Raw genomic sequence first — 27,979 nt, forward strand, 5'->3', positions numbered from 1 at the left:
TTTATCAAATTGTGCATCAAAATTATTGGCAGACTGAAAAAAATAGCAGAGCAAATAAACATGAACAGAGAAAGGAAAATTTCCACTGAAAATCTTGGCATGAGGAAGGTGCATCCAAAAATGTTCCAAAGGAGCTCACTGTTGAACAAAAGCAAAGGATAATCAAAGTTTGCTAGGACTTGGGCAACATGATGTTCTGGGCCATGTCATCACTTGTGGTTAAACATGGATGCTCCAACATGACCCTGAAACAAAGCATCAAAGGGCACAATGCAAGACAGCCGATTCTCCACTACCAAAACGTTCTGTCAGTTCAAATTAAGAATCAACACTATGTTGAAATTGTTAATTACAAATATGTATCAACTGAACAAACAGTTCACCAAGTTTACTATTTGAAAGTTCTAAAAAGACTCTGAAGAGTTAGACAAAAATGTCCTGAACTTTTTGCCAACAACTCACAGCTCTTGCATCACAACAATGCACCAGCTCACCGGACCCTGTCTGGGGGGAGTTTTTAGTCATAAACAAATATCTGTATTGAAATACCTTCCCTAATGACCTAATATAACCCTCCATGATTTTTTTTTCTCTACCAGAAAAAGGAAATATTAAAAGGAAGATATTTTGATGACATTTAGGCCATCAAGGGCAATATGATGACAGCTCTGATGGCTGTTCTAGAAATTTTGGAAAAAGAGTTCCAAAATTTCTTTGAAGGGTGGACTAGGTGCTGGCATTGGTACATAGCTTCCCAAGGGCAGTAGTTATAAGGTGACTGTGGTGATATTCAGCAAGGAGATATATAGCACATTGTCTGCAAGAAGTTAGCAAACTTAACGGTAAAGCCTTCATATATTGTGCAATAACAATCATATGCAACTGTCCTTCATAGGGGTGTGACATAGTCAGCATCTTTGTGTAAATGCCTAATTTTTGATTTTTCTCTATGCAATAAAAAGTAAATTATAGCATTTTATTCAAATCCAGATCCATAAAGGCTTGTCAAAATGAGTGAGTATTGTTGGTGGTTTGTTAGATTACTTAGCTATATTTTTACCTAATAAGACTTAAGATCCTAGAAATCTGTTTATACAAAGCAAATCTGGAGGTAGTATACACTGTGTGTATATGCTGGACAAAGGGGCATTCTTCACATCCTGGACATAAGGGAGCATGATGGTACAAGAGTTCATTGTGCACACTACTTATAACAATTTAAAACATGAATTATTTCTGCAATTTTTCATTTAATATTTTCAAAGCTCAGCTGACAACAGGTAACAAACTGCAGAAAGTAAAACCACTATTCATCTACCTTGTTCTCAGTAAGGACCCTAACCAGAATTACATTTGGTCTCTTTACAAACATTGGGTACAAACATAGGCACAACCAGTCAGCTGGCTCATTATTCTTTCATGGATTTTTAAGAACAAAATGGTGTTCCTTTAAAATGAGCTACTCCAAACCTGCTCAACCTGTTCATGCCTCCTCTGCTTAAACCTGTTTTATGACTTCCCACTGATCTTAGGTTAAAGACTCTTTCAGTTGGGAAGAACATAAACCCAACTAAAACTCGGTTGCCCCAAAGTGGAAAGTGGAGGGGAGACTGACTAACATAATGAAAAATTCTGGGCGGCACCCGTGGCTCAGTTGGTAGGGCCTGACCCCATATACTGAGGGTGGCAGGTTCAAACCCAGCCCCGGCCAAACTGCAACAGAAAAGTAGCCAGGTGTTGTGGTGGGCACCTGTAGTCCCAGCTACTCAGGAGGCTGAGGCAAGAGAATTACCAGGAGTTGGAGGTTGCTATGAGCTGTGATGCCACGGCACTCTACCCAGGTGATAGAGTGGGACTCTGTCTCAAAAAAGAAAAAAGAAAAATTCTGTGAATGGGTTATCTTCCAGTTCAGCCAGAGGAAGGGGCTCAAATGACAACACTAAGGCTTCCTCTCACTCTCTATATCTCTGAGCTCTCTTTGGTTTATTTTACCTCTATAGTCAGATAGCTTCTTCATTGGTGATCTGTGCTAGAAACTCCAGTCTTTACATTCTACATTTGCAACATCCTAACACAAAGAAAATGCTTCTTCCCCAGTCCCAGAACTGAGTCCCATTGTCTTTGATTTACTTGGCTTGGGTATGAACATGTGCTTCAGACATCTAGAATCATGTTCAGAGAGGGATGTAATGTTCTCATCGTCCAGGTTCGTGTGGATGAGCACCTTGAAGCTAGATTTGAAGTCAGATTCACCTACTCACATGTAATAAAAGTGGAGAGAAGAGTAGTTCCTCTGGGAAATTCAGACAGTAAACCAAACAGAAATGGATTCTAGATAGTAAAAAGCACAGATATTTGTTACAATTCACCCCTTGGCTGTACAGTATCCACATGATCTGTTTTTATACATAAAAATTCAAAAATCCCCGAGCCTACATTAACCAACAATATCCTATGGAATCAAAAACATATGCTTTATCTAGTTACTGTGTTCAGCCTGAGTCCAGAATCTTTTAGTAATGTGCTTTCCTCGTGGTCCAGCAACCTATTATAAAGTGATACATTTAACCATCTCCAGCAAACATAATATACATTTGTGAGGAGGAAACAAAATAACTATTATAAAAAAAAAAAACTCCTACTTGAAAGCATTTGTATATTATACTCTCCTGCTGGATAGGAGTAGCGACAACCCCTCGTCCTGGCTTTGCAGTGAATTCCTGGATTAGTCTTTTTGTCTGCTCCTGAATCTGTCTTTGGAATGATTTCCCTTGTTGCTAGTCCTTTATGGACACAACTGAGAAAGACACTAGGGAGCATTTACTTTCTGGTCGTCATGCCCTGCTAATAGTGTTATTTCTGTTGGTAGAGATATAGGAGCCTGAGGATCACCATGGGGGTTGAGCCATCACAGCTCTCAGATTATGGAAGCTTGAGTTTCTCTGGAAACTCAAAGAGGTTGATTCTCTTTAGTAAACTCTACAATCTGTTTATTTCCAGTAAATCCAGTGAGTTTACAACCAAAACCCAGAGTTAATATTGAGTTCTATTCCTTCATTCTAGATTTCAAAGTTGTGGTTTTTATTTTCTAACAATTGGCCTTTGTCTACCCGGGTGGGTAGGGCTCCTAGCTTCCAATTTTATTCTACCCTCCTCCTTTGCTAACACTAAACTTCGGTGAGAGGGAAGAGCAAAAAGATTTCTGATTCTTGGCATGGCATCGGGAAAAGGGCTAACGGGGCTGTTCTTAGTCTTTTCACTGCTTCTAGTCAAGCCAGCTTTTAATGCAGCTGTCCCTTTCATATACGACCTCACTGAGCTTTACAAAATGGAACCAAAATTTTCCTGATCTTTTTCAAAGACATTCTCTAATCTTGAGCCTCAGTAAATACATGGTCTGAATCCCAAGATACAATAGACATAGGTTACTCAACTGCTGTGTCAATTTCTCAGCTTTTTCCTACCTGGATTCAGCCAATCCAAGATTATTATATATTTATTATATAATAATATTAAATATTTATTAAATATTATATAATTATATTATATCTGTAATTCACGGCACATTGAATCTTGTACCATTTGAAAACTTAGTAACAAATCAGTGTTTTTCTAGATCTAAGTGACTAAAATGCATCTCAAACAGGCTTGGTTGGTAAGAGGAATTTTATGGTTTATGAAACCAAAAAGTTATGAAATAAGGATGTCCACTGGACTCCCTCACCCCCACCCCCGCCCCTGCCCTGATGTCCACTGGACCCCCTACCCCCTACCCCTGCCCTTAGCATTAGTCCCACCATCTTCTGTGCTGGCAACATTGTAGGAGTCATTGTCTTAGAAGGAATTGTGCTTTTCCCTTCTGGTTTCTAGTAGTTATGAGATGATTTTACATCCAATGGCATTAGCAACCCCAGCAGAAAGAGAATACTTTGCCCCAATAGCACAAGCAGAAGACCAGCATTAGCTTTATTGAATTATTTTATTATTTTTGAGACAGAGTCTCACTATGTCGCCTCAGTAGAGTGCTGTGGTGTCACAGCTCACGACAACCTCAAACTCTTAGGCTTAATTGATTCTCTTGCCTCAGCTTCCCAAGTAGCTAGAACTACAGGTGCCCGCCAAAAAGTCTGGCTTTTTTTTTTTTTTTTTTTTGAGACAGAGTCTCATTCTGTCACTCTGAGTAAAGAACTATGGCATCATAGCTCACAGCAACCTCAAACTCTTAGGCTCAAGAGATCCTCTTGCCTCAACCGCCCGAGTAGCTGGGATTACAGGTGTGCATCACCACACACACCTGGCTATTTTTTCTGTTTTTAGTGGAGATAGGATCTTGCTCGTGCTCAGACTGGTCTTCAAACTTCTGAGCTCAAGCAATCCACTGGCTTTAGCCCCCCACTTTGGCCTGAGCGCTAGGATTACAGGTGTGAGCTACCATACCCAGCCTCATGTTTTGGGGGTGGGTGGGTGGGAAGAGAGTTCTTTTCTTTCTTTCTTTTTTCTTTTTTTTTTTGAGACAGAGTCTCACTTTGTTGCCCAGGCTAGAGTGCCAAGGCGTCAGCCTCACTCTCAGATCCTAGGAGTTTGAGCTCTCAGAAATTTCAAACTCTTGGGTTCAAGTGACCCACTTGCTTCAGCCTCTCAGGTAGCTGAGACTACAAGTGCCTGGCTAATTTTTTTTTGCAGTTTTTGGCCGGGGCTGGGTTTGAACCCGCCACCTCCGGCATATGGGCCAATGCCCTACTCCTTTGAGCCACAGGCACCTCCCTAATTTTTGTATTTTTAGTAGAGTCAGGGTCTCACTCTCACTCAAGCTGGAATTTCTGAGCTCAAGGGATCCTCTGCACTCGGTCTCCCAGAGTGCTAAGATTACGGGTGTGAGCCACCACGCCTGGCTACCTTATTGGTTCTTATTGGCCTGGTTTGGGTTGTATTTTTCCCTCTCTTAATAATTTCTCGAGTGTATGATGCCCCATGATCATATCAATGTATACAGTTATGATTTAATAAAAAAAAATAAATAAAAATAAAAAAAATAATTTCTCTGGGGAAAGAGGGATTATTCTCTGACTAGCCAAGGCTGGATTAACACATGGCCAGCCTTGAAAATGAAGGTAGTCTAGCTTCACCTGAGCCCTGTGGCCAGCCTTGAAGATGAAGGTAGTCTAGCTTCACCTGAGCCCTGTGGCCAGCCTTGAAGATGAAGGTAGTTTAGCTTCACCTGAGCCCTGTGGCCAGCCTTGAAGATGAAGGTAGTCTAGCTTCACCTGAGCCCTGTGGATAGGTCACATTGTTATTATTTGAAAAAAGGGGAAGATGGATCCTGAGTAGGTATTATTAATACAATCAATAACAACATAAAAGACTTGGTACTTGACCAGGCATACTAGACTAGTAGGATCTGGCCCTTTCCTAGTGTTATTCCGCTGTTATCTGCTTTATCTGATTTCATTCTCTCACTTAGCCTTCCTGCTCTAGCCACACTGGCCTGAAGTCATCTCCCTTTCTGCTTTTGAATCTTCACATATGCCAGTCCTTCTGCCAAAAACAAAACTCCTTTCCCCATGTTCCATTTGATTGGTTCATTTCTACTGATTTTTCAAAGGTCAGCTTAATTACCACTTTCTCAAGGGAACTTGAGGTTGACTCATAAATTGGATTGCATTCCCCCTTTTAACTTCTCCCACAGCTGTCTTCTCCTTTGTAGCTGTTATCATATCTGTAATTAAGTATTTAATTAGGAAATTAGGGTTAGCTCTAAGAGGATAAAATATCTCTGTAAACTTAAAAATGTTATAGTATTGAATGAGTAAATGAAGTATATGAGAAGATGGTCAAGGTGGAAGAAGACATGATACTGAAAACAATGATTCTGTTTCTCTCATTGATCTATTTCTAGATCTGTTTTTCTTTATCTCTCTCTCTCCCTTGTATACCAATACCAATTTCAATGTTGGCTATTCACTATCACATAACAGAGAAGATATTTTACTTATATAAATTGCTATGAGAGAAACTTGGAGTAAAAATAATTTTCAGAAGGGGCTGGGTGCAGTGGCTCATGCCTGTAATCCTAGCACTCTGGGAGGCCAACGAGGGTGGATTGCCTGAGCTCAGAAGTTCAAGACCAGGCTGAGCAAGAGTGAGAACCCGTCTTTACTAAAAACAGAAAAACTAGCCAGGTGTGATAATGCACACCTGTAGTCCCAGCTATCCGGGAGGCTGAGGCAAGAGGATTGCTTGAGCCTAAAAGTTTGAGGTTGCTATGATCCATAATGATGCAACGGCACTCTACAAAGGATGATGGAGTGAGACTGTCTCAAAAAATAATAATAATTTTCAATAGGTATTTATGAAGGTTATATCATGTTATTAAGCACAAAGGTCTGAAATACACAGACTTAGGTATAGTGCTGGTTATCTAATAGTTCTTTGATTATAGGAATTTATTTCTTCTATCTGAGTCTTCATTTATCTGTAAACTAAATATAATAATACCTGGGTTTTATAATTCTTGTAATAATAAAAAATCTCTATAGGCTTATATCAGAGATATTGAGGATTCCGTTCTAGACCACTGCAATAAAGAAAATATCAAAATAAGATAAATCACAAATTTTTTTTGGTTTCCAAGTCCATACAGAAGTTAGACTATACTGTACTTTAGTCTATTAAATATGCAATAGCATTATGTCGTTAAAAATGTACATGCCTTGGGCGGCGCCTGTGGCTCAGTGAGTAGGGCACGGGCCCCATATGCCGAGGGTGGCGGGTTCAAACCCAGCCCCGGCCAAACTGCAACAACAACAAAAAAAAATAGCCGGGCATTGTGGCGGGCGCCTGTAGTCCCAGCTGCTCAGGAGGCTGAGGCAAGAGAATCGCGTAAGCCCAAGAGTTAGAGGTTGCTGTGAGCTGTGTGATGCCACGGCACTCTACCAAGGGCGGTACAGTGAGACTCTGTCTCTACAAAAAAAAAAGAAAGAAAAAAGAAAAATGTACATGCCTCTTATCATTTGCTAAAAAACACTACCCTGTGTCCCCGAAAATAAGACATCCTCCGAAAATAAGACCTACTTACAGGAAAGATAAGACGTCCCTGAAAATAAGACCTAGCGCATCTTTGGGAGCACACCTTAAAATAAGACACTGTCTTATTTTCGGGGAAACAGGGTATCATCTGAGCCTTCACAGTTGTAATCCTGCTGGTGTATGGTATTGCCTTGATGTTGGAGGCTGCTGACTGGTTACTGAAGGTTGAGGTGGCTGTGGCAATTTCTTTTTTTTTTTTTGGCAATTTCTTAAAATAAGACAAAATTTTGCTGCATCGATTTCCTCTTCTGTCCACAAAATATTTCTCTGTAGTGTGAGATAGCAATTCACTCACAGCAGATTACTTCAAAATTGGAGTCGGTCCTCTCAAACCTGTTGCTGCTCTTTATCGACTAAGTTTAAGTAATATTCTAAATCTTTTCTTGACATGTTCACAATTTCACAGCACCTTGACCAGGAGAAGCTTCTATCTCAAGAAACCACTTTTGTTGCTTATCCAGCAGGAGCAGCTCCACATCTGTTCAAGTGTGATCTTGATATTACAGCAATTCCGTCACATCAGGTTCCACTTCTAATTCTCTATTTCTGCCCCATCTGCAGTTACTTCCTCCACTAAAGCCGTGAATCCCACAGTCATCCATGAGGGTTGGAACCAACTTATTCCAAACTCCTGTTAATGGTGAAATTTTGACTAACTCCTCTGAGTCATAAATGTTCTTAATAGCATGAGAATGCAGAATCTTTTCCAGAAGGTTTTCAATTTAACTTTTCCAGGTTCATCAGAGAAATCACCATCTTTGTCAACTATAGACTAACAAAACGTTATTTCTTAAATAATAAGAGTTGAAAGTCAATATTGCTCTTGATCCATGAGCTGCAGAATAGATGTCACGTTAGCAGGCAAAAAGGCAACGTCAATATCCTTGTATATCTATACCAGAGTTTGTAGGTGACTAAGTGCATTATAAATGAGCATTAATATGTGGAAAGGAATCTTATTTTTTTTTCTGAGCAGTAGGTCTCAACAGTGGGCTTAAAAATATTCAGTAACCTATACTGTAAACAGATAAACTTTGTTTTTCCATTATAGAGCACAGGCAGATAGAATTAGCATAAGGTAGCAACTTACCTCTCTTCTACCTCTGTAAGGCTGCTCCATCTATTCATTTTTCTCTTTCCTATTGTCTCATTTCTAATCTAGACCATTCTTATTTTTACACTCTGATTTTTCCACGGTCTCCTCACAAGTGTCCAAACCTTTGCTGTTGTGTCCACCCAATCCATTTGTACCACTGCAACTACACAGATACTTTCAAAATCCAAACCTGATCATTTTCTTCTCTTTTCCACCTATTATTGACTTCCTGGTACACTTAGATCACAGTCTAAACTCTTTACTGTGATATAAAGTAACCCTCCCTGCAAAGTGCTGCATCCTGATAGAATAAACTTTCCTTCTTGACTTTCTATAAGTCTTTCAGAATTAATTTTATTTCCTTGAACATGTCATGTTCTCTTATGGCCCTGTACGCATACAGTCTTTTATCACCACCAAGCATTCTTCACTGACTTCCTATTTGGCCTGAATACTTCCTACTCATCCTTAAGATCTCAGCATAAATGTTCCTTCCATGGGAAATTTTCTCTGAGCCTGCAAATATGAGTTAAGCACCCTTCATATTGAACTCCTGAGCACTTTTCTTCATGTAACTAAAAATACTTTATAATCACCCATTCACATATCTGTTTTCCCACTGAAATACAAGCTCTGTAAGTGCAGGCAACACAACTTATTCACTCATATCCCTGAATGAAACAACAAATGAATGAATATAAAGTACACTAAAGTGAGAATAGTGCTGGGAGCCATCACCCTTAAGTTTAATTTTAAACATAGAACAAGGCTGAGAAAACAGAGGTTGGGAAATGCCACCACTATGAGAAACAAGAATGAAGAACAGATACGTCATTCTTGTGACACCTTTGTGAGAGATGTTCTCCGGCAGTGTTTCCATCCACTTCTGGTCCTTCTGTGCTTTAAGGATTTCCTGAGCAGACTCCCATGATGATACAGTTTATTGTTTGGCACTGGTCATGCACTAATTAAACTGTGTCTCAGGAATGTAGAAAGTGACACACAAATGACACTTCAGTCCCTCAATACATCACTGTAAACTGTGATAAATTAGGAATTCAGACTTCAGCAGCCATTTATAAAATGACAAATGAGCCTAACAAACCTTCCTTTCTAAAGATTTTGGAAAACATTTCTGGAAAAGTGTCCTAACTAGGTTAGTTTATATTTATTTCAAATCTTTTGGTAGGCGCCCTCTTCCCCTCCACTCAGGGTGTATACCTTTCAGGAGAAAATCATCTTAAAAGTCCCAGACAAAAGGTGGGATCTATAATTATTTCACTTGTCACCCCAAAGTGATACTTTCAAATTTTACGAATTACTACCAAAATCCACATCTTCCATATGGACTCCCATTCATAAATTTGAGAGTAAAAATACATGCTACAAAATCATTATTATTTTCCAGAAGTGAACAATTCTATACTAAATGCTATCTTCAATTGCTTTTTTTAATAATGATATTGGTTATGAGATAAGGTATTATTGTTTGGTAAGCAGCATAACACTCTCTTATTGGAGAGCATGATTACTTGCCAGACTTACATGAAACTTGTCTTTTTGTGAAATAGTGTAAAGCAAAATGTCTCACTCATTCCAGATTGTCTGCATGATGTTTCATTCTTGAATTTTATTGTCCGTAGGAGTTTCATTCTTGAGAAAATATGAGTTTAAAACGCTATAAACAAAATCCAACAAGCCCCACCCCTCCAGTCTTAATTAATAAAAGAGAAATTATTTCAATATATTTTGGATATATTTAATTTTTTTCTTCTTATAAAAATGTGAGCCAGCTGGGCAATGCCTGTGGCTCAAAGGAATAGGGTGCTGGCCCCACATACTGGAGGTGGTGGGTTCAAACCCGGCCCTGGGGGTGGGGGTGGGGGGCTACAAAAAAATTAAAAAATGTGAGCCAGCCATGGTGGTGTCTTCCTAGATTCCCAGCTACTCAGGAGGCTGAGGCAGGAGGATCCTCTGAGCCTGGGAGGTCTAGGCCGGCCTGGAAATAGAGCTAGACCCTACCTCTTACAAAAATTAGTAAAAACATGAGTCTGTCTTCTTGTCCAATGATTTTGTTTCATTGAATATACAGACACATACACACAAATACCAAAACAAACAAACCAACAACCCCCCCCCACTTCCTTTTCCCCTTCCCTGTCTCCCCTTCTTCCAAACATTTTTCTTTGTGGGTCTAGAGAGGAGAGAAGATGGAAGAGGCCCAGTATTTTATCTTTCATAAAGAGTAGTTTACTCTTCTTTCCTTTAGAAAGGCTTTTATAAAATTAACTTTCATCTCACCTTTGGAATGAACAGAATTCCTACCACAGTGAATGGCCTACTTTTAAAAAGTGCCTGAAGCACACTTTTCCTAAATGTTCCCTTACTGTAACATCCTCCACCATCTGTGTGAGCATAGACAAGGAATTAAAATGTATCAGCCTGAGATACAATGTCACAGTTGTTCAGAGCTGCTTTTATGCCCTCAGAAAAGAATTAATGTTGGCCCATTTGTTTCCCCTTTGGCTTCTGGAAAGAACACTGAAGAATACTTGAGTCTGAGAATTTATTATATGCTGTGAGACTCTGGGCAATCTCCCTGACACATTCCCCCATACATTAAACACATGTTTTCCATGTCAAAAAATACAATTCAATAAGATAAAGATCAGAATGGTCTTACATATTTTTAAGAGTACTATAAATACTAAATAGGATAATGCATATTAAAGATTTTTTTGTTTGTTGTTTTAAGTACCAGAGTGTAGACTATAATCCCGGATCCCAGCAGACTGAGATTAACACCTAGCACTCTGGGAGGCTGAGGTAGGAGGAGCACTGGGATGCTAAGGCATAGGATCACTTGAAGTCAAGAGTTTGAGGCCTCTGTGAGGTAGGCTGAAGCCATGGCACTCTAGCCTGGGTAATAGATTCTCACTAATGAGTTCTGGGATAGGGATGGAATAACAATGCTTTTGAGTGAGACTCTGTTAAAAAAGAAAACAAACAAACAAAACACAAAAACACTCCAATAAGTATGCTTTTACTAGTTTCTTTTTTTTTGAGACAGAGCCTCAAGCTGTCACCCTGGGTAGAGTGCTGTGGTGTCACAGCTCATGGCAACCTCCAACTCCTGGGCTCAAGCGATTCTCCTGCCTCTGCCTCCCAAGTAGCTGGGACTACAGGCGCCCACCCCAACGCCCGGCTATTTTTTGGTTGCAGCCATCATTGTTGTTTGGCAGGCCCAGGCTGGATTCGAACCCACTAGATCAGGTGTATGTGGCTGGTGCCTTAGCCTCTTGAGCCACAGGCGCTGAGCCTGAAAAATTTTTGGATCTTTTTTTTTCTTGTGACAGAGTCTCATTTTGTTGCCCTCAGTAGAGTGCTGCGGCATCACAGCTCACAGCAACCTCTTTCTAAATGTTTTGAAACCCTCTTTTTGAGTTCATTCTATCTTTACTTTTAACAGTAATCCTCACTTATCAAAATTATGACATAACCCTTCCTCAGATTTTAAATTTAGAGAAGACTCTTCTATTTCTTATTCTCTGTTAGTGCCCATTGGCATTTTGTGATTTAAGGAGATTCAGAAAAGTTTTCTTCATTAAAACATACCATTATCACCGCAAGAATCATCACACACCTGGCAACACTAAGCCACACCAATACACCCTCTCCAATAGCACTCGCTTCCTTACATTTCCCTACTGAATTTATCTATGGCCAGCGATCATAAGGTTTGAGAAACAGGAATTTCTAATCCCAGCCCTTTGGAAGGCCGAGGCAGGAGCATCACTTGAGGGCAGGAGGTTGAGACCAGCTTGGGCAACATAGTGAGACCTCAAGAAAAAGCCAGATGTGGTGGGAGGCACCTGTCATCTGAGCTACTTGGGAGACTGAGGCAGGAGGATGGAGTCCATGAGTTTGAACTATGATGACACTATTGCACTCTAGCCCAGGCAATAGAGCAAGACCCTCAAAAAAAAAAAAATACTCCTTTAGGATTTAGGATTTGTTTTTTTATGTTGTGATTTAATGTGCATGTGTGTGTGTTTTCACCTTCTACCCCAGGCTTTCCATCAGTAACCCCTGTTTTGTGGTCCCTACTTGGGTATTATTTATTCTCGTGGGAATACAAGTCATTGTGAAATACAGAACAATTATCTGACAATCAACCCACGTTCACTTTAGAGTTATGCCTAATTTCTGACAGATCATGGAGGGTTTCTGCCAATTAATAATAATATTACACTCTAAGATATAAAATAAGAAAACAAGTTAAACAAAGGTTGGCAGTGCAGAGCTTTGGAGGAAATTATTTGGCTATTCCTGCTTTCAAGGGCTTTGAGTTGATACTGAGTCAGATCTCATTAGATTTTCTCACATATTTCTAGAAAATATGAAAACACAATTTAAATACAATTTAGACGATTTGAAGAAAGCTGGATATCAAGTAACGGCTACCTTGCTTCCTATTTAATTTGCCTTATTCTTTTTGGTTTTTGTTTTGTTTTGTTTTGTTTTTGCAGTTTTTGGCTAGGGCTGGGTTTGAACCCACCACCTCCAGCATATGGAGCCGGCTCCCTACTGCTTTGAGCCACAGGTGCTGCCCAACTTGCTTTATTCTTTATAAAGGGTATCTGTAGGAAAATGAATAATTAAGTTTATTGGGGCCTATAGGTATTACTTTCAGAAAGGATTGCATGGTTAACATGAAGTTACATAATACACTTACAAACTACTGCATGACTATTATTTTAGAAAAAGATAGAAATCAGATTCAGTTTGTATAATTGCTAGGTTTATGGGAATATTTTAAAAATTTTAGAAAAATTAGGCAAAACCCTACCAATGTTATTGTTCCATGGAACAACAAAACCCAAATTATTCTTAATAAATTTGACTCAGGCAACTTCCAACACTGCTTCAGGGTATTGATACTATCACTCTCTTTACCCCAATTTTTCTTTTTCACTTCTGATAATCTGAGTCATTCTTAAACTCTTAATCATTTATCCCTTACATTTTTTTCACCTGTTGTTACAAGAGAATTCAGAAAGATTTAATCAACATGAAATACCAAGGGAAGTCACAGGCAGCTTTGCTGGACCTTTGCAAAGGTATGAGCACTCCGCCATACTAGAGAGCAATAACAATATTTGTTCTTTATCATGGATGCTGTATGAATGATAACACTGTGTGCCTATTAACTATTAATAATAGGTGTTAACACTAAATTCTTTTACTGTATTTTCAACATTAAGGTATCCCAGTGATTTTCAAGTAGAGTTGTACATCTGATTGTGATCTTTCCAGCCCCATCCCAGAACTCATTAATCAGAATCTCCAAAAACATAGTGGGGGTATTGGAATGGAACCTAGTTATACATATTTTTCAAAAGCTTTGTAGGTGATTTTGATTAGTTTTCCCAGTGAAAAGGTTTGGTCTTATCTTAACTCTTGCGAATTTTATCACCAAAGACCCATGTCCTCTTAATGGTTTCAGTAGATGGCGCTCTTTCCACCTGCCAGCTTCCTTGCTTGGTGGAATGAACCTTAAGTCATTTGTGGAAGTCAGGACCAGATCAAAGGTGCAATCCCTCTTACCACACCACTATTGAAAACATAGAGTAGAACCTAACTTTGCAAATGATTTGTCAGTGAGGTAAGTCATGTGTTAAAGTGGTGGAGGAGGAGTGTGGTATCTCATTTGTTTATTACACAAATGTAATCATTCTTCCAGAGAGTTCAAGCATGACAACTTCCTGGTGCAAAATAGGAAACTAAAGAGAAAAAGTAGAAACAAATGGGAAGAAAAACCAAGTAGAGATTTAGACAGAATTTTTTTTTTTCATATGAGGAAGAAATGAGGGAAATGATGTTCTTGCTATAATAACTATAACTTCACATAACTAATTGTGTGAAAAACTTATAAGGGGGATACAAATAGCTATCTATGTCTGCTAAATTGGGAGACACCACAGTGTTGCCTGGCTCACATGAGCTAAATCAAACAAACCTAGACCTAGATAGTGGTTCTAGCTCTTTAATCCCAAACCAAATTATTCAACCATTTATTCTCAAGAATCCTTACCTACCTTACTTGGCTATGAAAAGCATTGAGAGACAATGAATGTAAAACAATTATTCCAAGGTTTACTAGTGTATGGCTAGTGTTTAACAAACAGAATTACCTTTGGAATGATAACAAAAAATAAATATATGTGCTGAATTTTTTTAAATTAACAAAGCTTTATAGAAAAATAGGAGTTTTGCAATGAAAGCTCCTATATCACTTAGATAATGGAGAGAAAATTAGGAGGAGGATGCAGAGGAAAAGACAGAAGGGAGCTTTGGTATAACAAAGGCTCTTGACTCAAAAAACGTAGGTCTGAGATATGTTTCTCTATTTACAGGACATATGACTTTATGAAAATCATATTAACTTACTTTTCATATTCATAGTATAGAGATTAAATAATACTTTGAATATGGCATATGATTTTGAATATTTAATCATAATAGTGCACATAAAATGGCTTAAAATCTATGAAGTCTTATTTAAATGTCAAATGATGCTGAAGAATTATACTAATACTTAAAATTTATTAATTATTGATGTCCATCATTAAAGTTGGAAAATTATTCTCTCAAAATACAGTGAGATAAACATATTAAGTTACCAAATTTGGATGATAATAAAAAGTGATTACTGGATTATAAGGATAGAATTTATGAGGAAAAAAAGTTCCTTAAATTTTAGGAGATTCGTATTACCAAGTTTCAAATAATTCTGAAGGAATTTCCATTTTGTCTGTCCTACTAATGATTCACATACTTTTCATATAATGCTGTGGCAATACTTTAACAAGATTAGATATTTGAATTTCATCTGCCATTTTACTTTGTCCCCATTCAATTGGTACACATATTGGATAAATCCTGAATTGAGCAATTTAGGATTATATCATTTATATCTTCTTCTTAAACATTTCCAAATTTAGAAAAATTAGTCTGATGAAATCAAGTCAGGAGAAATCGTATTAAGAATCTATCAAGACTCTCATAATATTATGATCCCTGACTTTGGACAATAATGGTTTTATTATTAACAATAATTTATGTCAGTAAGCTAGATTGTAATGTCTAAATGTTTCAGCTATTGGAAATTTTAAAAATTAGCATTCTGTGTTAAATATGCACTTGCATATAGTGTGCAGGAATGTCACCAAACAAAAGAAACAAGAAAGCTTCTTCACAGCTATGATATTTGCTGTGATAGGCTGACTGAAGGTTGATTGCCTTTTACACATGCAGGGAATCTTTATCATACTTCAGAAATATGTTTTTGGAGATGGGAAACAATAGGCCATGATTTAGTGTTTTTGTTAAGCCATTATAATTGTCTTTAAGCAGTATGCATCACAACTATTTCCCTCTGTTGAGAAAATTGAGTCCTTAAAGAAGATTTCCTATTCTGTAGGTGGGGAGAAAATGAAGAATGCACCTATTCTTTGTGTAGGAGTACAGTAAAAAAAATTTTTTTGCATTGTAAAACAAACTGTCAGTGTCAGCTCTTTAATGGACAACAGCAGACAGGAAGCTGCCTCCACCCTCAGAGGCTTGGAGATTGGGTCACTGAGTGAGACAGAAGGTACCCAGGCCAATCCAAGCCATTTTCTAACACAGAATAGTATGTTGTAGAACTTGTTCTATTAGTCTTTTCTCTTTTAAGGAAGCAAGGATTTTTCCTCATGGAAGCAGTGCTGCTATTTCTAGTTTGAGAAAAAAACAGTAAGGGATTTGATAATGACTGTTGTTAAAACAGCAAGTTATCTTTGAAAAATAGATTATCCACACCTATAGTAAGAGGAATCTCAAGCATGCACACAATTAATAAAAGCTAGCTCTGATCACCCATACAAATGGGCACTGATGTTTAGTAAACAATTCATTATGCACAATATAGCCCTTCTTTCCCAGAAGTAGCAGGTAAGAAGGAAGATTTTATAATCAACAAAATAAAATCTGACTAAAATATTTTACACTTGGAGACCTTCATAATTTTACTTCCTTTTGCTGTTGAAAAGTCACAGCAGCCAAGAGGAGTAATGCATTTTCTTTTAAATTAACAAATGTCATGGTGGTTAAAAGAAGGGTGGGGGGTGCAGAGAAAGAAGTTGGCAAGAAAACGTTCAGGGCCTGCTGCAAAACCAACTGAAGCCAAATATGATTCCAGATAGACAAGAACCACCTGTTACAACAGAGAGAGGTTTTAAAAGATGAAATGAGAAGAAGGTGACCTAAAAGATAATTTTCTCAGTTAAAATACAAATAACTAAAGGAACATAACAGATATATCAAACACATGTGAATGCAATATTTTTTATATATTATGAAGTATATATGAAGACATAATTATACTTATGACTATGGTTTCCATAGTCAACAAAAAAATAATTTCCTGGACAATTATTATTGGTAATATTGGTAACTGGGCACTTACTTAGTGCCTAATACATACTAAGTAATGTGCTAAAGGTCATACGGTGAATAAAAGATGGAGTCAAGCGTCGCCCAGGTCTGTCCACTCCAAATCCCATGCTTTTCACCCCATGCTTTTCACAACTCTACAGTACCCCGCACTATGCAAATGTAAGTCACGGGCTTGGAGAACTTTACTTCCTGGATTTGAAAAATCACAAGGAACTTTCCCAACAGCTTAGGTTTTAAAGTTCATTGACAATTGCCAAGACCTCCATGACACATTCGTGTACAGCTAGAAAAGATGGAACTTGATTTGCACACGAAATGGTTAGGGGGAAAATGACCCATTTTGCTTAGGCCATGCCAAATCAGAAATCTGAGTCAACTTTGTTTCAAAATGGAATAAACAATGTTTCTTTAGAACACTTTCTTCTTCGCAACAATGTGACATACGGTAAGAGCTTCCCCTTTTTTTAATAGCACTGTTCAAAGAGGAAATATTCCAGTTTCATAAAATTAGGTCTTCACTTTTAAAAAACGTACCAACCAAAGGGGGAAAAAAGTGAGTACACAACATAACTAGGGTTGACTTAAAAGTCCTGTGATCACAATGCAGTGATCCCATAAGCGGTGTGCTCAAAATACTTGTCTAAAATTTGAATGTCAGTAATGTGAGAACTTGTTAAAGATGTAGGCAGTGTCCCCAAAACTACTATCTGACATGATATGATTCATACGGGTTTTGCTCTTCATCTCACCTTCAGTTAAGAAGTTGATGATTAGAAAAAGGAGCGCTAAAAAGGGAAGCAAAACCACTGGGCAAAGGAAAAGAAAAGCTCTGTCCTTGGAAGAGGGTAGTTGTAGAGTCCCGAACGTCAGGGACGACCGAGCGTTCGTCATTCACGGAATTTGGTTCTTTATGGGTCGGTTTCTTCATAACTGTGCGCGTGAAAATTCTTCAAAACAAAGGCACTTACGGGAGGCAACTTAAACCTTTGAAAGCGCACGTTTATTTTTTGCTAGTGAGAAGGTCACCGGGGAGAAACTCATCCAGGATTCCCCAGACTCTCCTGCCTACTCCACGTGGCCAAAGTAAACAGAAGGTGGGCCGGGGCGGGGAGAAACTCGACGCGGCCAATTTCCTAATTTGTCAAGTCTTTTAAAAAGCAGGCCGCTAAAGCAGCAAGGCCGTGCCCTCGGCGAAACCCTGGAGCGCTTCAGCAGAGCTAGATCTAAGCGACAGAGAAGGGAGGTCACAGCGGGGTCGCGTGGACCTTCAGACGATGAGGGGTGCAGGCCCTTGAGGACAGGTGGGAGCGAGCGGAGGTGTGTGCGGGGCTGGGGACAGGTGGCGGTGGGAAGGGCCGGTGCCGGGCGCCGGGCGGGGATGCCCGCGAGGAGGTAGGCGCGAGTGGGGACGCGCGCGCGGAGACCTGGAAAGGGGTGACGGAGCGCGGCACCCACAAAAAGTTTCCCAGGCAAACTGCCTCCTGGCGTCCTAGTCCAAGCACTCCCGCCACCGCCCCGTCAGCGTCCGCCCCAGGTCTTCCCGGGGAGGGAAGACGCAGCCCGCGTCCCCAGGGTCCCGGCTCGCCCGCCGCGCACCTCTGCACCCGCCGCTCCCCCGCGCTCGCCCCGCCGAGCCGCCCCGGGTGCCGCAGCCTCTGCGCGGGACGTCCCGGCCGGGGGCCGCCTCCCCGGGCGCCGGGACTCGGGGGGCCTGGGCGGCGGCGGTGGCGGCCGGGGCGGAGCTGGGGACGGCCGGGGCGGAGCGGAGGCGGCTCGGGCGCAGGAGCGGAGCGGCCGCGGAGGCCCGGCGGAGGCGCAGGGCCGGGGCCGCCTCCTCCAGCGCCGCGCGCCCAGGCCCGGCTCGCATGCGAGTCACGTCCGCCCACTCGGCGCGGCCGCTCCGAGACGCCGGCCCCGCCGAGTGATGAGAAGGGACGTCAAACTGCCTTATGAATATTGATGCGGAGGCTAGGCTGCTTTCGTAGAGGAGCAGAAGGAAGCAAGATGGCTGCCCTTTAGGATTTGTTAGAAAGGAGCCCCGACTGCCGCTGCTGGATCGCTGCGAGGCGGAGGGACGAGAACGAGGTCAGAGCGCTTCTCCTTTGCCGCGGAACTCCCCCTTCCACTCCCCCTCGCTTTCTCTCGGGATTCCAGGGACTGGGGAGCAAACCCTGCAGTGTCACCCACAAATGCCGAGAGGGAAGAGGGAAGCTTCACAAATTACTGGAGCCTCTTCAACATGGCTGACAAATATAGTTTTAATCCCCCCCCCCCTTTAAACCTGTGGTTCTGTGTCCGCTTCTCGCTCCTGCTAATGCTCGCCCCTCCTTGCCCGGAAAACTTACCTTTGTGCCTCTGACAAGCCGGTTTCCCGGCTTTTTAATCCCCAGGAAAGTGATTTTTTCTTTCCTTTCATTTCTGAAATAGTTCAGCTTTGGGGGGCAATACTTTTCCCTTTGATCCTCTCCCCCCCTCCCCATAGTGGAAGTCAGAGGAGCCCCTCGCTGGCCCTGAACGGCCCCAGAGGGAACCCTGACCACTGGTTTTCTGCCCTTTTATCTTCTGGGGGGTCTGCGTTGGGGTCTGCCCCCCTCCCGCTCCCTTGTCCCCTTTTGGGGGGATGTAGTAAACTAATGTCACGGGGAGTGGAATTGGAATACACTGAGCGGGGTTGGCTTTTTTCGTAAGTCCGCGCGTTTTGTTAGCGGCGCTGAGCGAGAGAGGAAAGGATAGTTTCTCTGGTCCCCCAAACAAGACCCAAACCCACTTTTCTCAAGATACAGAAGCTCTGCGCTGAGCTGTTCCTTCCAGCCTGGGGAAAGTGTGTGAGAGAATTTGTGGGCAAATCTGTGTCCTGGCTTTGTGCTTCTCCCGAATCAGCTTCATTGGGTTCCTTGGTAGTGACAGGCAGACGCACACAAAGGCAGGCGCAGGCCCGGGGAGGGGGCGGGAGGGCGGGGGAGCGCAGCCAGAGAGTTGCGAGACTGCAAGGTCAGGGGCGCCCAGAGAAATGAAACCCAATCTCAGTGAAGAAGTAGAGGGCAGATTTCTAACAGTCCCGTCCAAATTTCTCTGTTCTCCCTTGCCTGCTCTTTTTCCTCAGGTCTTTCTTGCCTCCGCCTTTCTCTGCGTCTCCTCGCTAATCTTCTATTTCCCCTCTCCCTATCAGCACACACACACTGGTCACATCTTGCTGAGTCTTTTCATTGGGACTGCTCGTGTAATTTTATTAAGCTAACTGGGTTTCTATGGAGAGTTTTCTGCCTATGACAAAATAAAGTAAGTGTGGCCTGGAAAGACTCTTGCTTGGGAAGATTGAGTATGAAATATAAGCGTTATTTACAGCTATTGCCCTCATGATATACTTTTAATTACATTTAGTGGTTTTCCCCCTTGTTCATCTAATGTTTAGGAATCAAAAAAATAAGGTTATTTTGAAGTTGTTTGCTTCAGATGTAGTGAATTATTTTTATGCTTGCTTGTCTAGGGAGTCGAATACATCCATGAATTTAAAATCTCAAATCACACATTGTATTGTGCTTTTCCCTCTCCAATCGGGGATTAAAATGGCAAATGCAAATTCAAAAATACTCATCAACAAATGACCCGACATAGGAATAAGATTGTATCTTAAGGGAAGTGGGGATTCACAGAGAAAAGGTATTGGTTTGGTTTGGTTGAAGACTGGGAGTATTGTTTCCTGGGTAATGGAATCATTGCATTTGCATTTTAATGGAAAGTTGAAATACTGCAGGAGTTATATTCTTTTACAGGTTTGCATTTATATTTCATAATATGTTTGGAATAGAATGTACATTTCAATGCAATAAATACCGATTTTAACTTTTAAAATCCATATTTAGCTGAGAAGGACCAGTGAAGGACTGGAGATTCCAACTGAAGTTTAGGAGGCAATTCAAAGAATTAAAAATGGATAGAAGGAAAAGCATTCCTCCATAAGTCAAATTTCCAAGACTGTTTACCCTCAGGAGTGCATTTTGTAGTGAATATTTTGATCTTTGAAAAAAGCAGTTAAATTTGCTTTCATCATTGATACTAGAGGTTCTTTCACATGATTACAAGGAGGAAGCATTACTCATGTCTGTGTGGTAGAAACAGTTCATTGGTTCTTATTTGCCCTAAAATAATAAAGAAAATATGTACTTAGGATTTTATCATAAATGCTGTTTAAACCTTTGACAAAACTTTGGTTAATTATTCCAGCAATTCAGAATTAAAAACAAACATTTCCTTTTGCTAACAGGCTAGTACTACCTTTTGGGGGCAACTTTTCAAATGTTGTGCTATTTATTGTCTTCAAGCTATTCTATTCTTATTCTATTAATAATAGACACAATATTTTCCACTCAAATTGATAAATAAGAATACCTACATTGGTTAATACTTGTGAATGTGACCATGAGGGCTCATTCTTTTCTATCATCAAATTTAGACTCTTGTTATTTTATGCCTCCTACTTTTATGCTGAAAATTATGCTAATTAATTTTATATGAGGGGCTTCAGTGGTTATAAGGAGGAAATGTATTATCCACTAATCTGAATCAAAGTAACACTTTTCCTTCATTGGAAAAAAGAAATCATGGTATGATTGTTTACAATAAAAGAGAGAACCTCAGTTCTTCATTTACTATATATGTGATAGTACCATCTGGGTTCTCAAAAAATTCCATAGATGTGTCTTGGATAATTAGGAGTTCGATAATGGACAATAACAAGTTAGATAGCTTCCCAGAAACTATTACATTGATATGCTTATTTTCTTATTAAACTAATCATTAATGAGAAATTAACTTGGAATGAGGAAAGTCCCTTACTTTGCCTAAATTCTGTTTAGTCTTTTCTGCCAATTTGCCAAACTCCTAAGTCTTCAATTAGCTCTGGCTTTGTGCTGGTTCATGCCAGGAGCCAGAGGGATTGATACGATTTTGATGAGGTGTCATATGGTCCTAGTCATTGACGGGTCAACATCCCTTCCAGAACAAGTGAAATGCACCTGTCAGAGCTGTTATGAGAATTGCACCGTCTTTACTGGGTGTTGGACTTGCATTAGGTAACAAAAGCTGGAGTTAATGTTTTGGTTTCACTTGCTGAAGTTAGAATTTCGCTATCAAGTCCTCCAGGACTCTACCCACCCACAATGTTGTAAGCCAAATGCCAGTCTGGAAATGTATTTCCTTATTTGCTGATCTCATTACAAATCCCTTCTCAATGATTCACAGACACACCTCACAGAAACTTTGTTTTCCATCCAAATCCAAGTTAGTAAATTCTTATTCTTGTGAAATTGCCTTGACATAAAATGTCTTCACAAGTTGTGGGCACTTGGCCCCTTTGCCTCTTACCTACTTGCATTGGCAGTGGAGGTGTGTTTGCTGCCTATGGCAAATGTATTTTGCTCTGTAAGCTTATGTTTTGCTCTTATTTTAGAAACCTACCTTTCTCTAACTCAATAAACTTTCTTCTATGCTCTAAAAAAAAAAAAAAAAAGAAAGGTTATGGATGCTTGACATTGTAGAATGTCAATGTTTTAGGATGCCTAATATTTAGGAAATATTAGGTTTTTTATTTTATCCTTTTATTGTTTCTGATACAAGTTCATTGGTGGTATTGTAGTTTGAATAGAGTTTCAGACTTTTATATGCCATCTCAAATTGCTGGAGAAAGTCTTTGTTTTATAACCATCTGGAGTGTTTTAATATAATTGTCTCCTATTACTGGGACAGGCTGAAACTTTGAACTGTCAGTAACAGTTTATCAAAATAACACTTTCTCAGTGATTACACCCCTATTGTACAATATGTATATAGTTCCTAAGGGTACTAATGACACCAAAGCCAGCAGCAAGACAGTTTCTCCCTAGCCAGCTTTACATTTGGATCCTTAACTGTGGGAGAGTGTGTTGCCAGGTAGAGCTGATGCTAAAGAAAACCACCATGAATGATTTTGCCAAATATACAGGAGTTATTTGGTCTAAATCTCTAATTTCTATTTTGACTCACTGCCAAAACTTAGTGAATATTGTGACGGTATTGAAAGTTATTCATTACATCTATTGGCTTGGTATATAGTAGGAAAAAGAGTTCCCCAAGGGGAGAGGGCAGAGTGTGAGCATGTGAATCATTACAACTATAGGCCAAAATGAATTGTGTATATCTGCTTATTTCCAGCATTATTTTGACCCTAGATTATACATTACAGAGAATCACTGGCTTAAGGTAGATATATAATCTTTCCTCAATAAAATAGATTTTTGGTTACCCATCCCAAAATAGCAAATTCTATCACTTTTGATTTTTTGTTTTCTCCATTTGTCATGAATGTAGTTAAATGTGTCATGCTTCAAGAAGTAGAAGTAGGCAGTAGGTGGGTTTTCAGTTATTTTTTGTAAAAATAAACTCCGTGATAATGTCAACCTATCTGCAATTTTAAGAATTTAGAACTCAATGTTTTATGTTTACTGGAGGTGGTTACTCAAAACTGCCTTGAAATAACATTCCAAATAATTTGAGAATTAAAATAAGATATGAATAAATTGGAATGAAGTGTTATTGAAGGACAATTTAGAACACAAACTTAACTGGTTGCTTCACTAAAATTACAACAAAAAAATTTAAATTAATTTCTTTAAAATTTTTAATATAATTGTCTCCTATTACTGGGACAGGCTGAAACTTTGAACTGTCAGTAAAATTTAAAAAGATTTCTTTCTGTATATTGGAAGAGAGGCACTGATTTCTAATGTCTTCATACTCTCTAATAAAACCAATATAGTGGCCAGGCATGGCAGTTCATGCCTGTAATCCTAGCACTCTGGGAGGCCAAGGTCGCCTTGAACTCACTTGAACTTGAGTTCAAGAACTGCCTGAGCAAGAGTGAGACCCTATCTGTACTAAAAATAGAAAAATTAGCTGGGTATTGTGGCAGGCAAGCCAGAGGATTGATTGAACCCAAGAGTTTGAGCTTTCTGTGAGCTAGGCTGATTCCATGACCGTTTAGCTCAGTGGTTCTCAACCTTCCTAATGACTACTAATGCTGCGATCCTTTAATACAGTTCCTCATGTTGTGGTGACCCCCAACCATAAAATTATTTTTGTTGCTACTTCATAACTGTAATTTTGCTACTGTTATGAATCGTAATGTAAATATCTGATATGCAGGATGTATTTTCATTGTTACAGAGGGGTGGTGACCCACAGGTAGAGAACCACTGCTCTCAAAAACCGGCTCAAAAAAACCAGTATAGAGACTAGTCAGAGTCAAGCTTTGATGAATGACATAGAACTAGTGGAAAGCGATTTCATTTAACTATAATTTATTCTCATTGCATAAGAGAAAAGTAATGTAAGAAGTCTTGGTGATGGTGATGATAGTAATGTTAATGGTGTCTTTTCCTTACATGTAACTTCTACAAACTATGAAACTTGCCGTATAAAAGACACCCATTGTAAGCATAAATTTGAATGGTTTTTAGTAAATTTATACTGGCATCATGTTTTTAATTGAAAAATTTTTGAGATAATTATAGGTTCAAATTCATTTGTACGACATAATAGAGATTGCACATACACTGTGCCCAGTTTCTTCCAGTGGTAACATTTTGCAAAACTGTGTCAACTGTGCAAGGAAAGTTATAAAAGGACACTTACAGTGGGTACATTTGTCTGCACAAAAACATACAGTTGAGTGTTCACAGCAGCATTATTAATAACTCAAAAATGGAAGCAGCCGAATATTCCATCAGCTCATGAATGGATAAAAAAAAACTGTGGTATATCTATACAATGGAATATTATTCACCAATAAAAAGAAGGAATTACTGATAAAAACTACAACATAGATGAACCTTGAAAGGAGTATAACAAAAGGTCACAAATGGCTATGGTTTCATTTATATTTGATGTCCAGAATAAGCAAATCTAAAGAGACAGAAAATATGCTAGTTATTGCTAGGGGCTAGGGCAGGGGGAGGAGGATTGATTGCTGATAGATATGGGATTGGCCTGGGGGATGATGAAAATGTTCTGTAATTAGATAGTAATGGTTACACAATTCTATGAATATGCTAAAAGTCATTGAATTGTACATCTAAAAGGATGAATTTTATTGTATGAGAATTATGTCACAGAAGAGCCATTTAAAAATGCATTTGGCTTTTATGCAGAAGAAGTGTAGGTACTGTTTGGATCAAATGGGACTAAACATATCTTTCTAGGAATACAGCACCAGTGAGTTTTATGCAGTTAAGTAATTGCCTTTTTCTCATAGATAGAAAGGATACTGTCATTCAAAAGTTCACCATTGTAAGCTGATAAACACACACACACACACAAATTCACCCTGTGTTTAGTGGTGGAAAGAGCCTTCAGCACTTAGATAGGATGATTACATAGATGATTAAACAGGTTAAGTGACTCAAGAAACTTTCTCAAATACCTTCAATTACCTACTCATTTTCCAGTCAGCTCAGGAGATGTAGCCCAGGTGTTCAAAGGAGTCTATAAAAATTGCCAACCTTTCTTAAATTGCTGCCAATTATGTACAGGGTGTCCCAAAAGTCACCCCTGAAGTTGCCATATATAGGGAAAATGGGAAATCATAGCCAAATGTTACCTATATTTACAAAATATTCACTACAAAATTTTACAAAATATGCTCTATGTGTTGGCCACCTCTTTGTAAAATTTTGTAATGAATATTTTGTAAATAAAGGTACAGTTAGCTACAATTTCCCATTTCCCCCAGTATGGCAACTTCAGGGGCAACTTTTGAACACCCTGTAGTTTAATCTAGAAATGGGAAGAAATCTACTGATTGCTTATTTCAGTAACATAAATTACTAGATAATTTTATTATTACTATTTTTTTGCAGTGAAATGTCTTCTTTACATGAAAACGTAAGGGCACTGGAGAATAGAGAATAAGCTCCAAAACTTTGAGTTTTTTAACTGTTTATATTTCTACTTGTTAACTGTTGTATTTGAGATTTTAAAATGAAAATGACAAAGTATCTCATAGGGTGTAAGCAAGTAATTCTGTGTCTGTGTACTGATATTGTGGCATGTTTCAGATGTAAAATAAAGCTGAGAGGGAAATTGCTCTGCAGCAGTCTTTGTGATGCCAGGACCCAGTGGGAAATGTTAGGGTCAGATGATGATAGCTCTCCATATTTTGCTACTCATGGCCACAGTATTTACAAACACCAGCAGAATTTTTACAGGCTTGATGATGCGGAAATGAGTAAAGATTGTTAATACTAATCCCTGTGCAATTAGGGCTTGTACTTGTGGACACACAGGATGAATTACTTGAGGTTGGTTGTATTTGGATTTCTAACCTTATGTAATTCTAGATACCAGACATTCTTGTTGTGCAATGCATTTCTCCCTTTTTATTCTGATGAGAATGTTGTATTGTTCCCAGTTGGATCCCATACCTTGGGACCATGAGTGATAACCGGGGCGGGGAAAGTTCACTGGTCTGGAAGTGTTGAGCTCTAGGGTTCAGAAACAAATTTAAGGTATACATGTTATTTATACCCAGTAAGGAAATTTTGTGGCTTCATATAATTGCTATCATCATTACTTTTTCAAGGAATAACTATAGAAATGACCCAGAATTCTACTTTTTAAACAATCTGATCATAGATCCTACCTGTAAGTTTGTCATATTTGTGACAAGTACAAATAAGACACTCACGTTCATGCTTTTACCCATCAGAAAGTTGGGTAGTGATTATTACCTTACGAAGCAGTAAGGTAGAATTTAGGTTTGGGTTCTACTTATCAGAGAAATGAGTAGCTTACTTCTTTTTACCCTCTTATTTCTCTTAATACTTTGTGAACCACTGAAGTTGATAATAAATTTTTGCACTAGTGTCTCCATATTTTTCAAAAGTTATTCATTAAGTATGATACTCCATGCACTTCATCTCTTCCTGCACTTCTGAGATTAGTAAATCTTTTTAAGCAAACTAGAAGATATTTTTAATATTTTAAAACTTGCTTTTTATAAATAATTTCTATGGAAGAGACACTGTATTCAAAAGAAAAAAAAAACACTGAGTGGTGAGTTTTTGCTGCTGTACTGCTCCCTTTAGAGAGAACTGTCTCTGTACTGCTCCCTTTAGAGAGAACTGTCTATGGTCAGGCAGAGACACACACGTGCAGTCTGTCCCTGTCCGTAAGGTCTGCCATAGGTAGTGCTCATGTTTTTCACTTGCTACTTTTACCATTTGGAGATTGGTTACAATTTGTTGGTGAGTCCTGCCAAGTTATGGTAATTTCAATTATGGTTGCCATGCTCCATTAGCCATTGTCTAAAACTAGGCTTATCACTTTCTTTTTTTTTTTTTTGAGACAGACTCTCACTTTGAGACAGCACTCTCAGTAGAGTGCTATGGTATCATAGTTCACAGCAACCTCTAACTCTTGGGCTCAAGTGATCCTCTTGTATCAGTCTTCAGAGAGTAGCTGTGATTACAGGTACCCACCACGAAGCCTGCTTTCTTTTTTCTTTTTTTTTTTTTTGAGACAGCGTCTCACTATGTCACCCTCGGCTGTGGCATCACAGCTCACAGCAACTTCAAAGTCTTGGGCTTAAGCCATTCTCTTGCCTCAGCCTCCCAAGTAGCTGGGTCTACAGGCACCCACCACATGCCTATATATTTTTTTGTTGTTGCAGTTGTAGCTGGCCCAGGCTGAGGCTCGAACCCGTGAGCCTCGGTGCATGTGGCTGGCCCTGTAACCACTGTGCTATGGGCACCTGGCTATTTTTTGAGACGGGGGTCTCACTCTTGCTCAGGCTGGTCTTGAACCCCTGAGCTCAGGCAGTCTGCCTGCCTTGGCCTCCCAGAGTGCTGGGATTACAGGCATGAGCCACTGCACCTGGCCCACTTACTTTCTTGATAGGTTTCTATGTCCAGATTAAACATGAATGGAAACTATTCACCCAATTCTCAAGTGGGGTTTTATTATAGTATTTTCTTCTGAAATTGGTATATTTTTGTCTCAAAAAAAAAAAGATGAAGAAGAAAGGCTTGAATAATGATAATGAAAGCCAGATGGTACAACATGGTATCTCTGAGCTGTTCTTTCTTCTTTTCTTCTTTCTCTGCACGAAGGGCACCCAGGAAAAATGCCTTAATTATTGGTTGTGCTGCTTCTAAAGTAAAACATCAGAATCTGGAAATAATACAATGACACCACACTCAGAAGCCATCCTTGGTATACTACCCTATTGCTATTAATTTACTTTTTAATTTGTTCTCTAACACTTTTCAT

The 27,979-nt window shown here is 39.4% G+C and overlaps 2 protein-coding genes across 5 annotated transcripts in view; one reads left to right on the top strand and one right to left on the bottom strand.

Annotated features, from left to right (window-relative positions):
- Positions 1–17,714: 17,714 nt before the first annotated feature.
- TET2 (tet methylcytosine dioxygenase 2) overlaps positions 17,715–27,979 on the top strand; it is a 135,828-nt gene continuing 125,563 nt past the window's right edge. For 2 of the 4 annotated variants that reach the window (XM_053560210.1, XM_053560120.1), the window contains exon 1: positions 18,635–18,763. The gene's annotated coding sequence lies outside the window, so the exon portion shown is untranslated. Of the gene's footprint in view, positions 17,980–18,634; positions 18,764–27,979 lie in introns of those variants that run through there. The other 2 variants (XM_053560042.1, XM_053559981.1) reach the window with 2 other exon arrangements.
- The window catches only part of LOC128590168 (uncharacterized), a 58,820-nt gene continuing 49,008 nt past the window's right edge, over positions 18,168–27,979 (bottom strand). Inside the window, exons 4-5 of the mRNA XM_053597389.1 lie at positions 19,446–19,662; positions 18,168–18,737 (exon numbers count right to left, since the gene is read on the bottom strand). Of these exons, the coding sequence (XP_053453364.1) occupies positions 18,168–18,737; positions 19,446–19,662 (787 nt within the window). The remainder of the gene's footprint in view (positions 18,738–19,445; positions 19,663–27,979) is intronic.

The sequence above is a fragment of the Nycticebus coucang genome, chromosome 1 (assembly GCF_027406575.1).
Source record: "Nycticebus coucang isolate mNycCou1 chromosome 1, mNycCou1.pri, whole genome shotgun sequence".
NCBI lineage: Eukaryota > Metazoa > Chordata > Mammalia > Primates > Lorisidae > Nycticebus > Nycticebus coucang.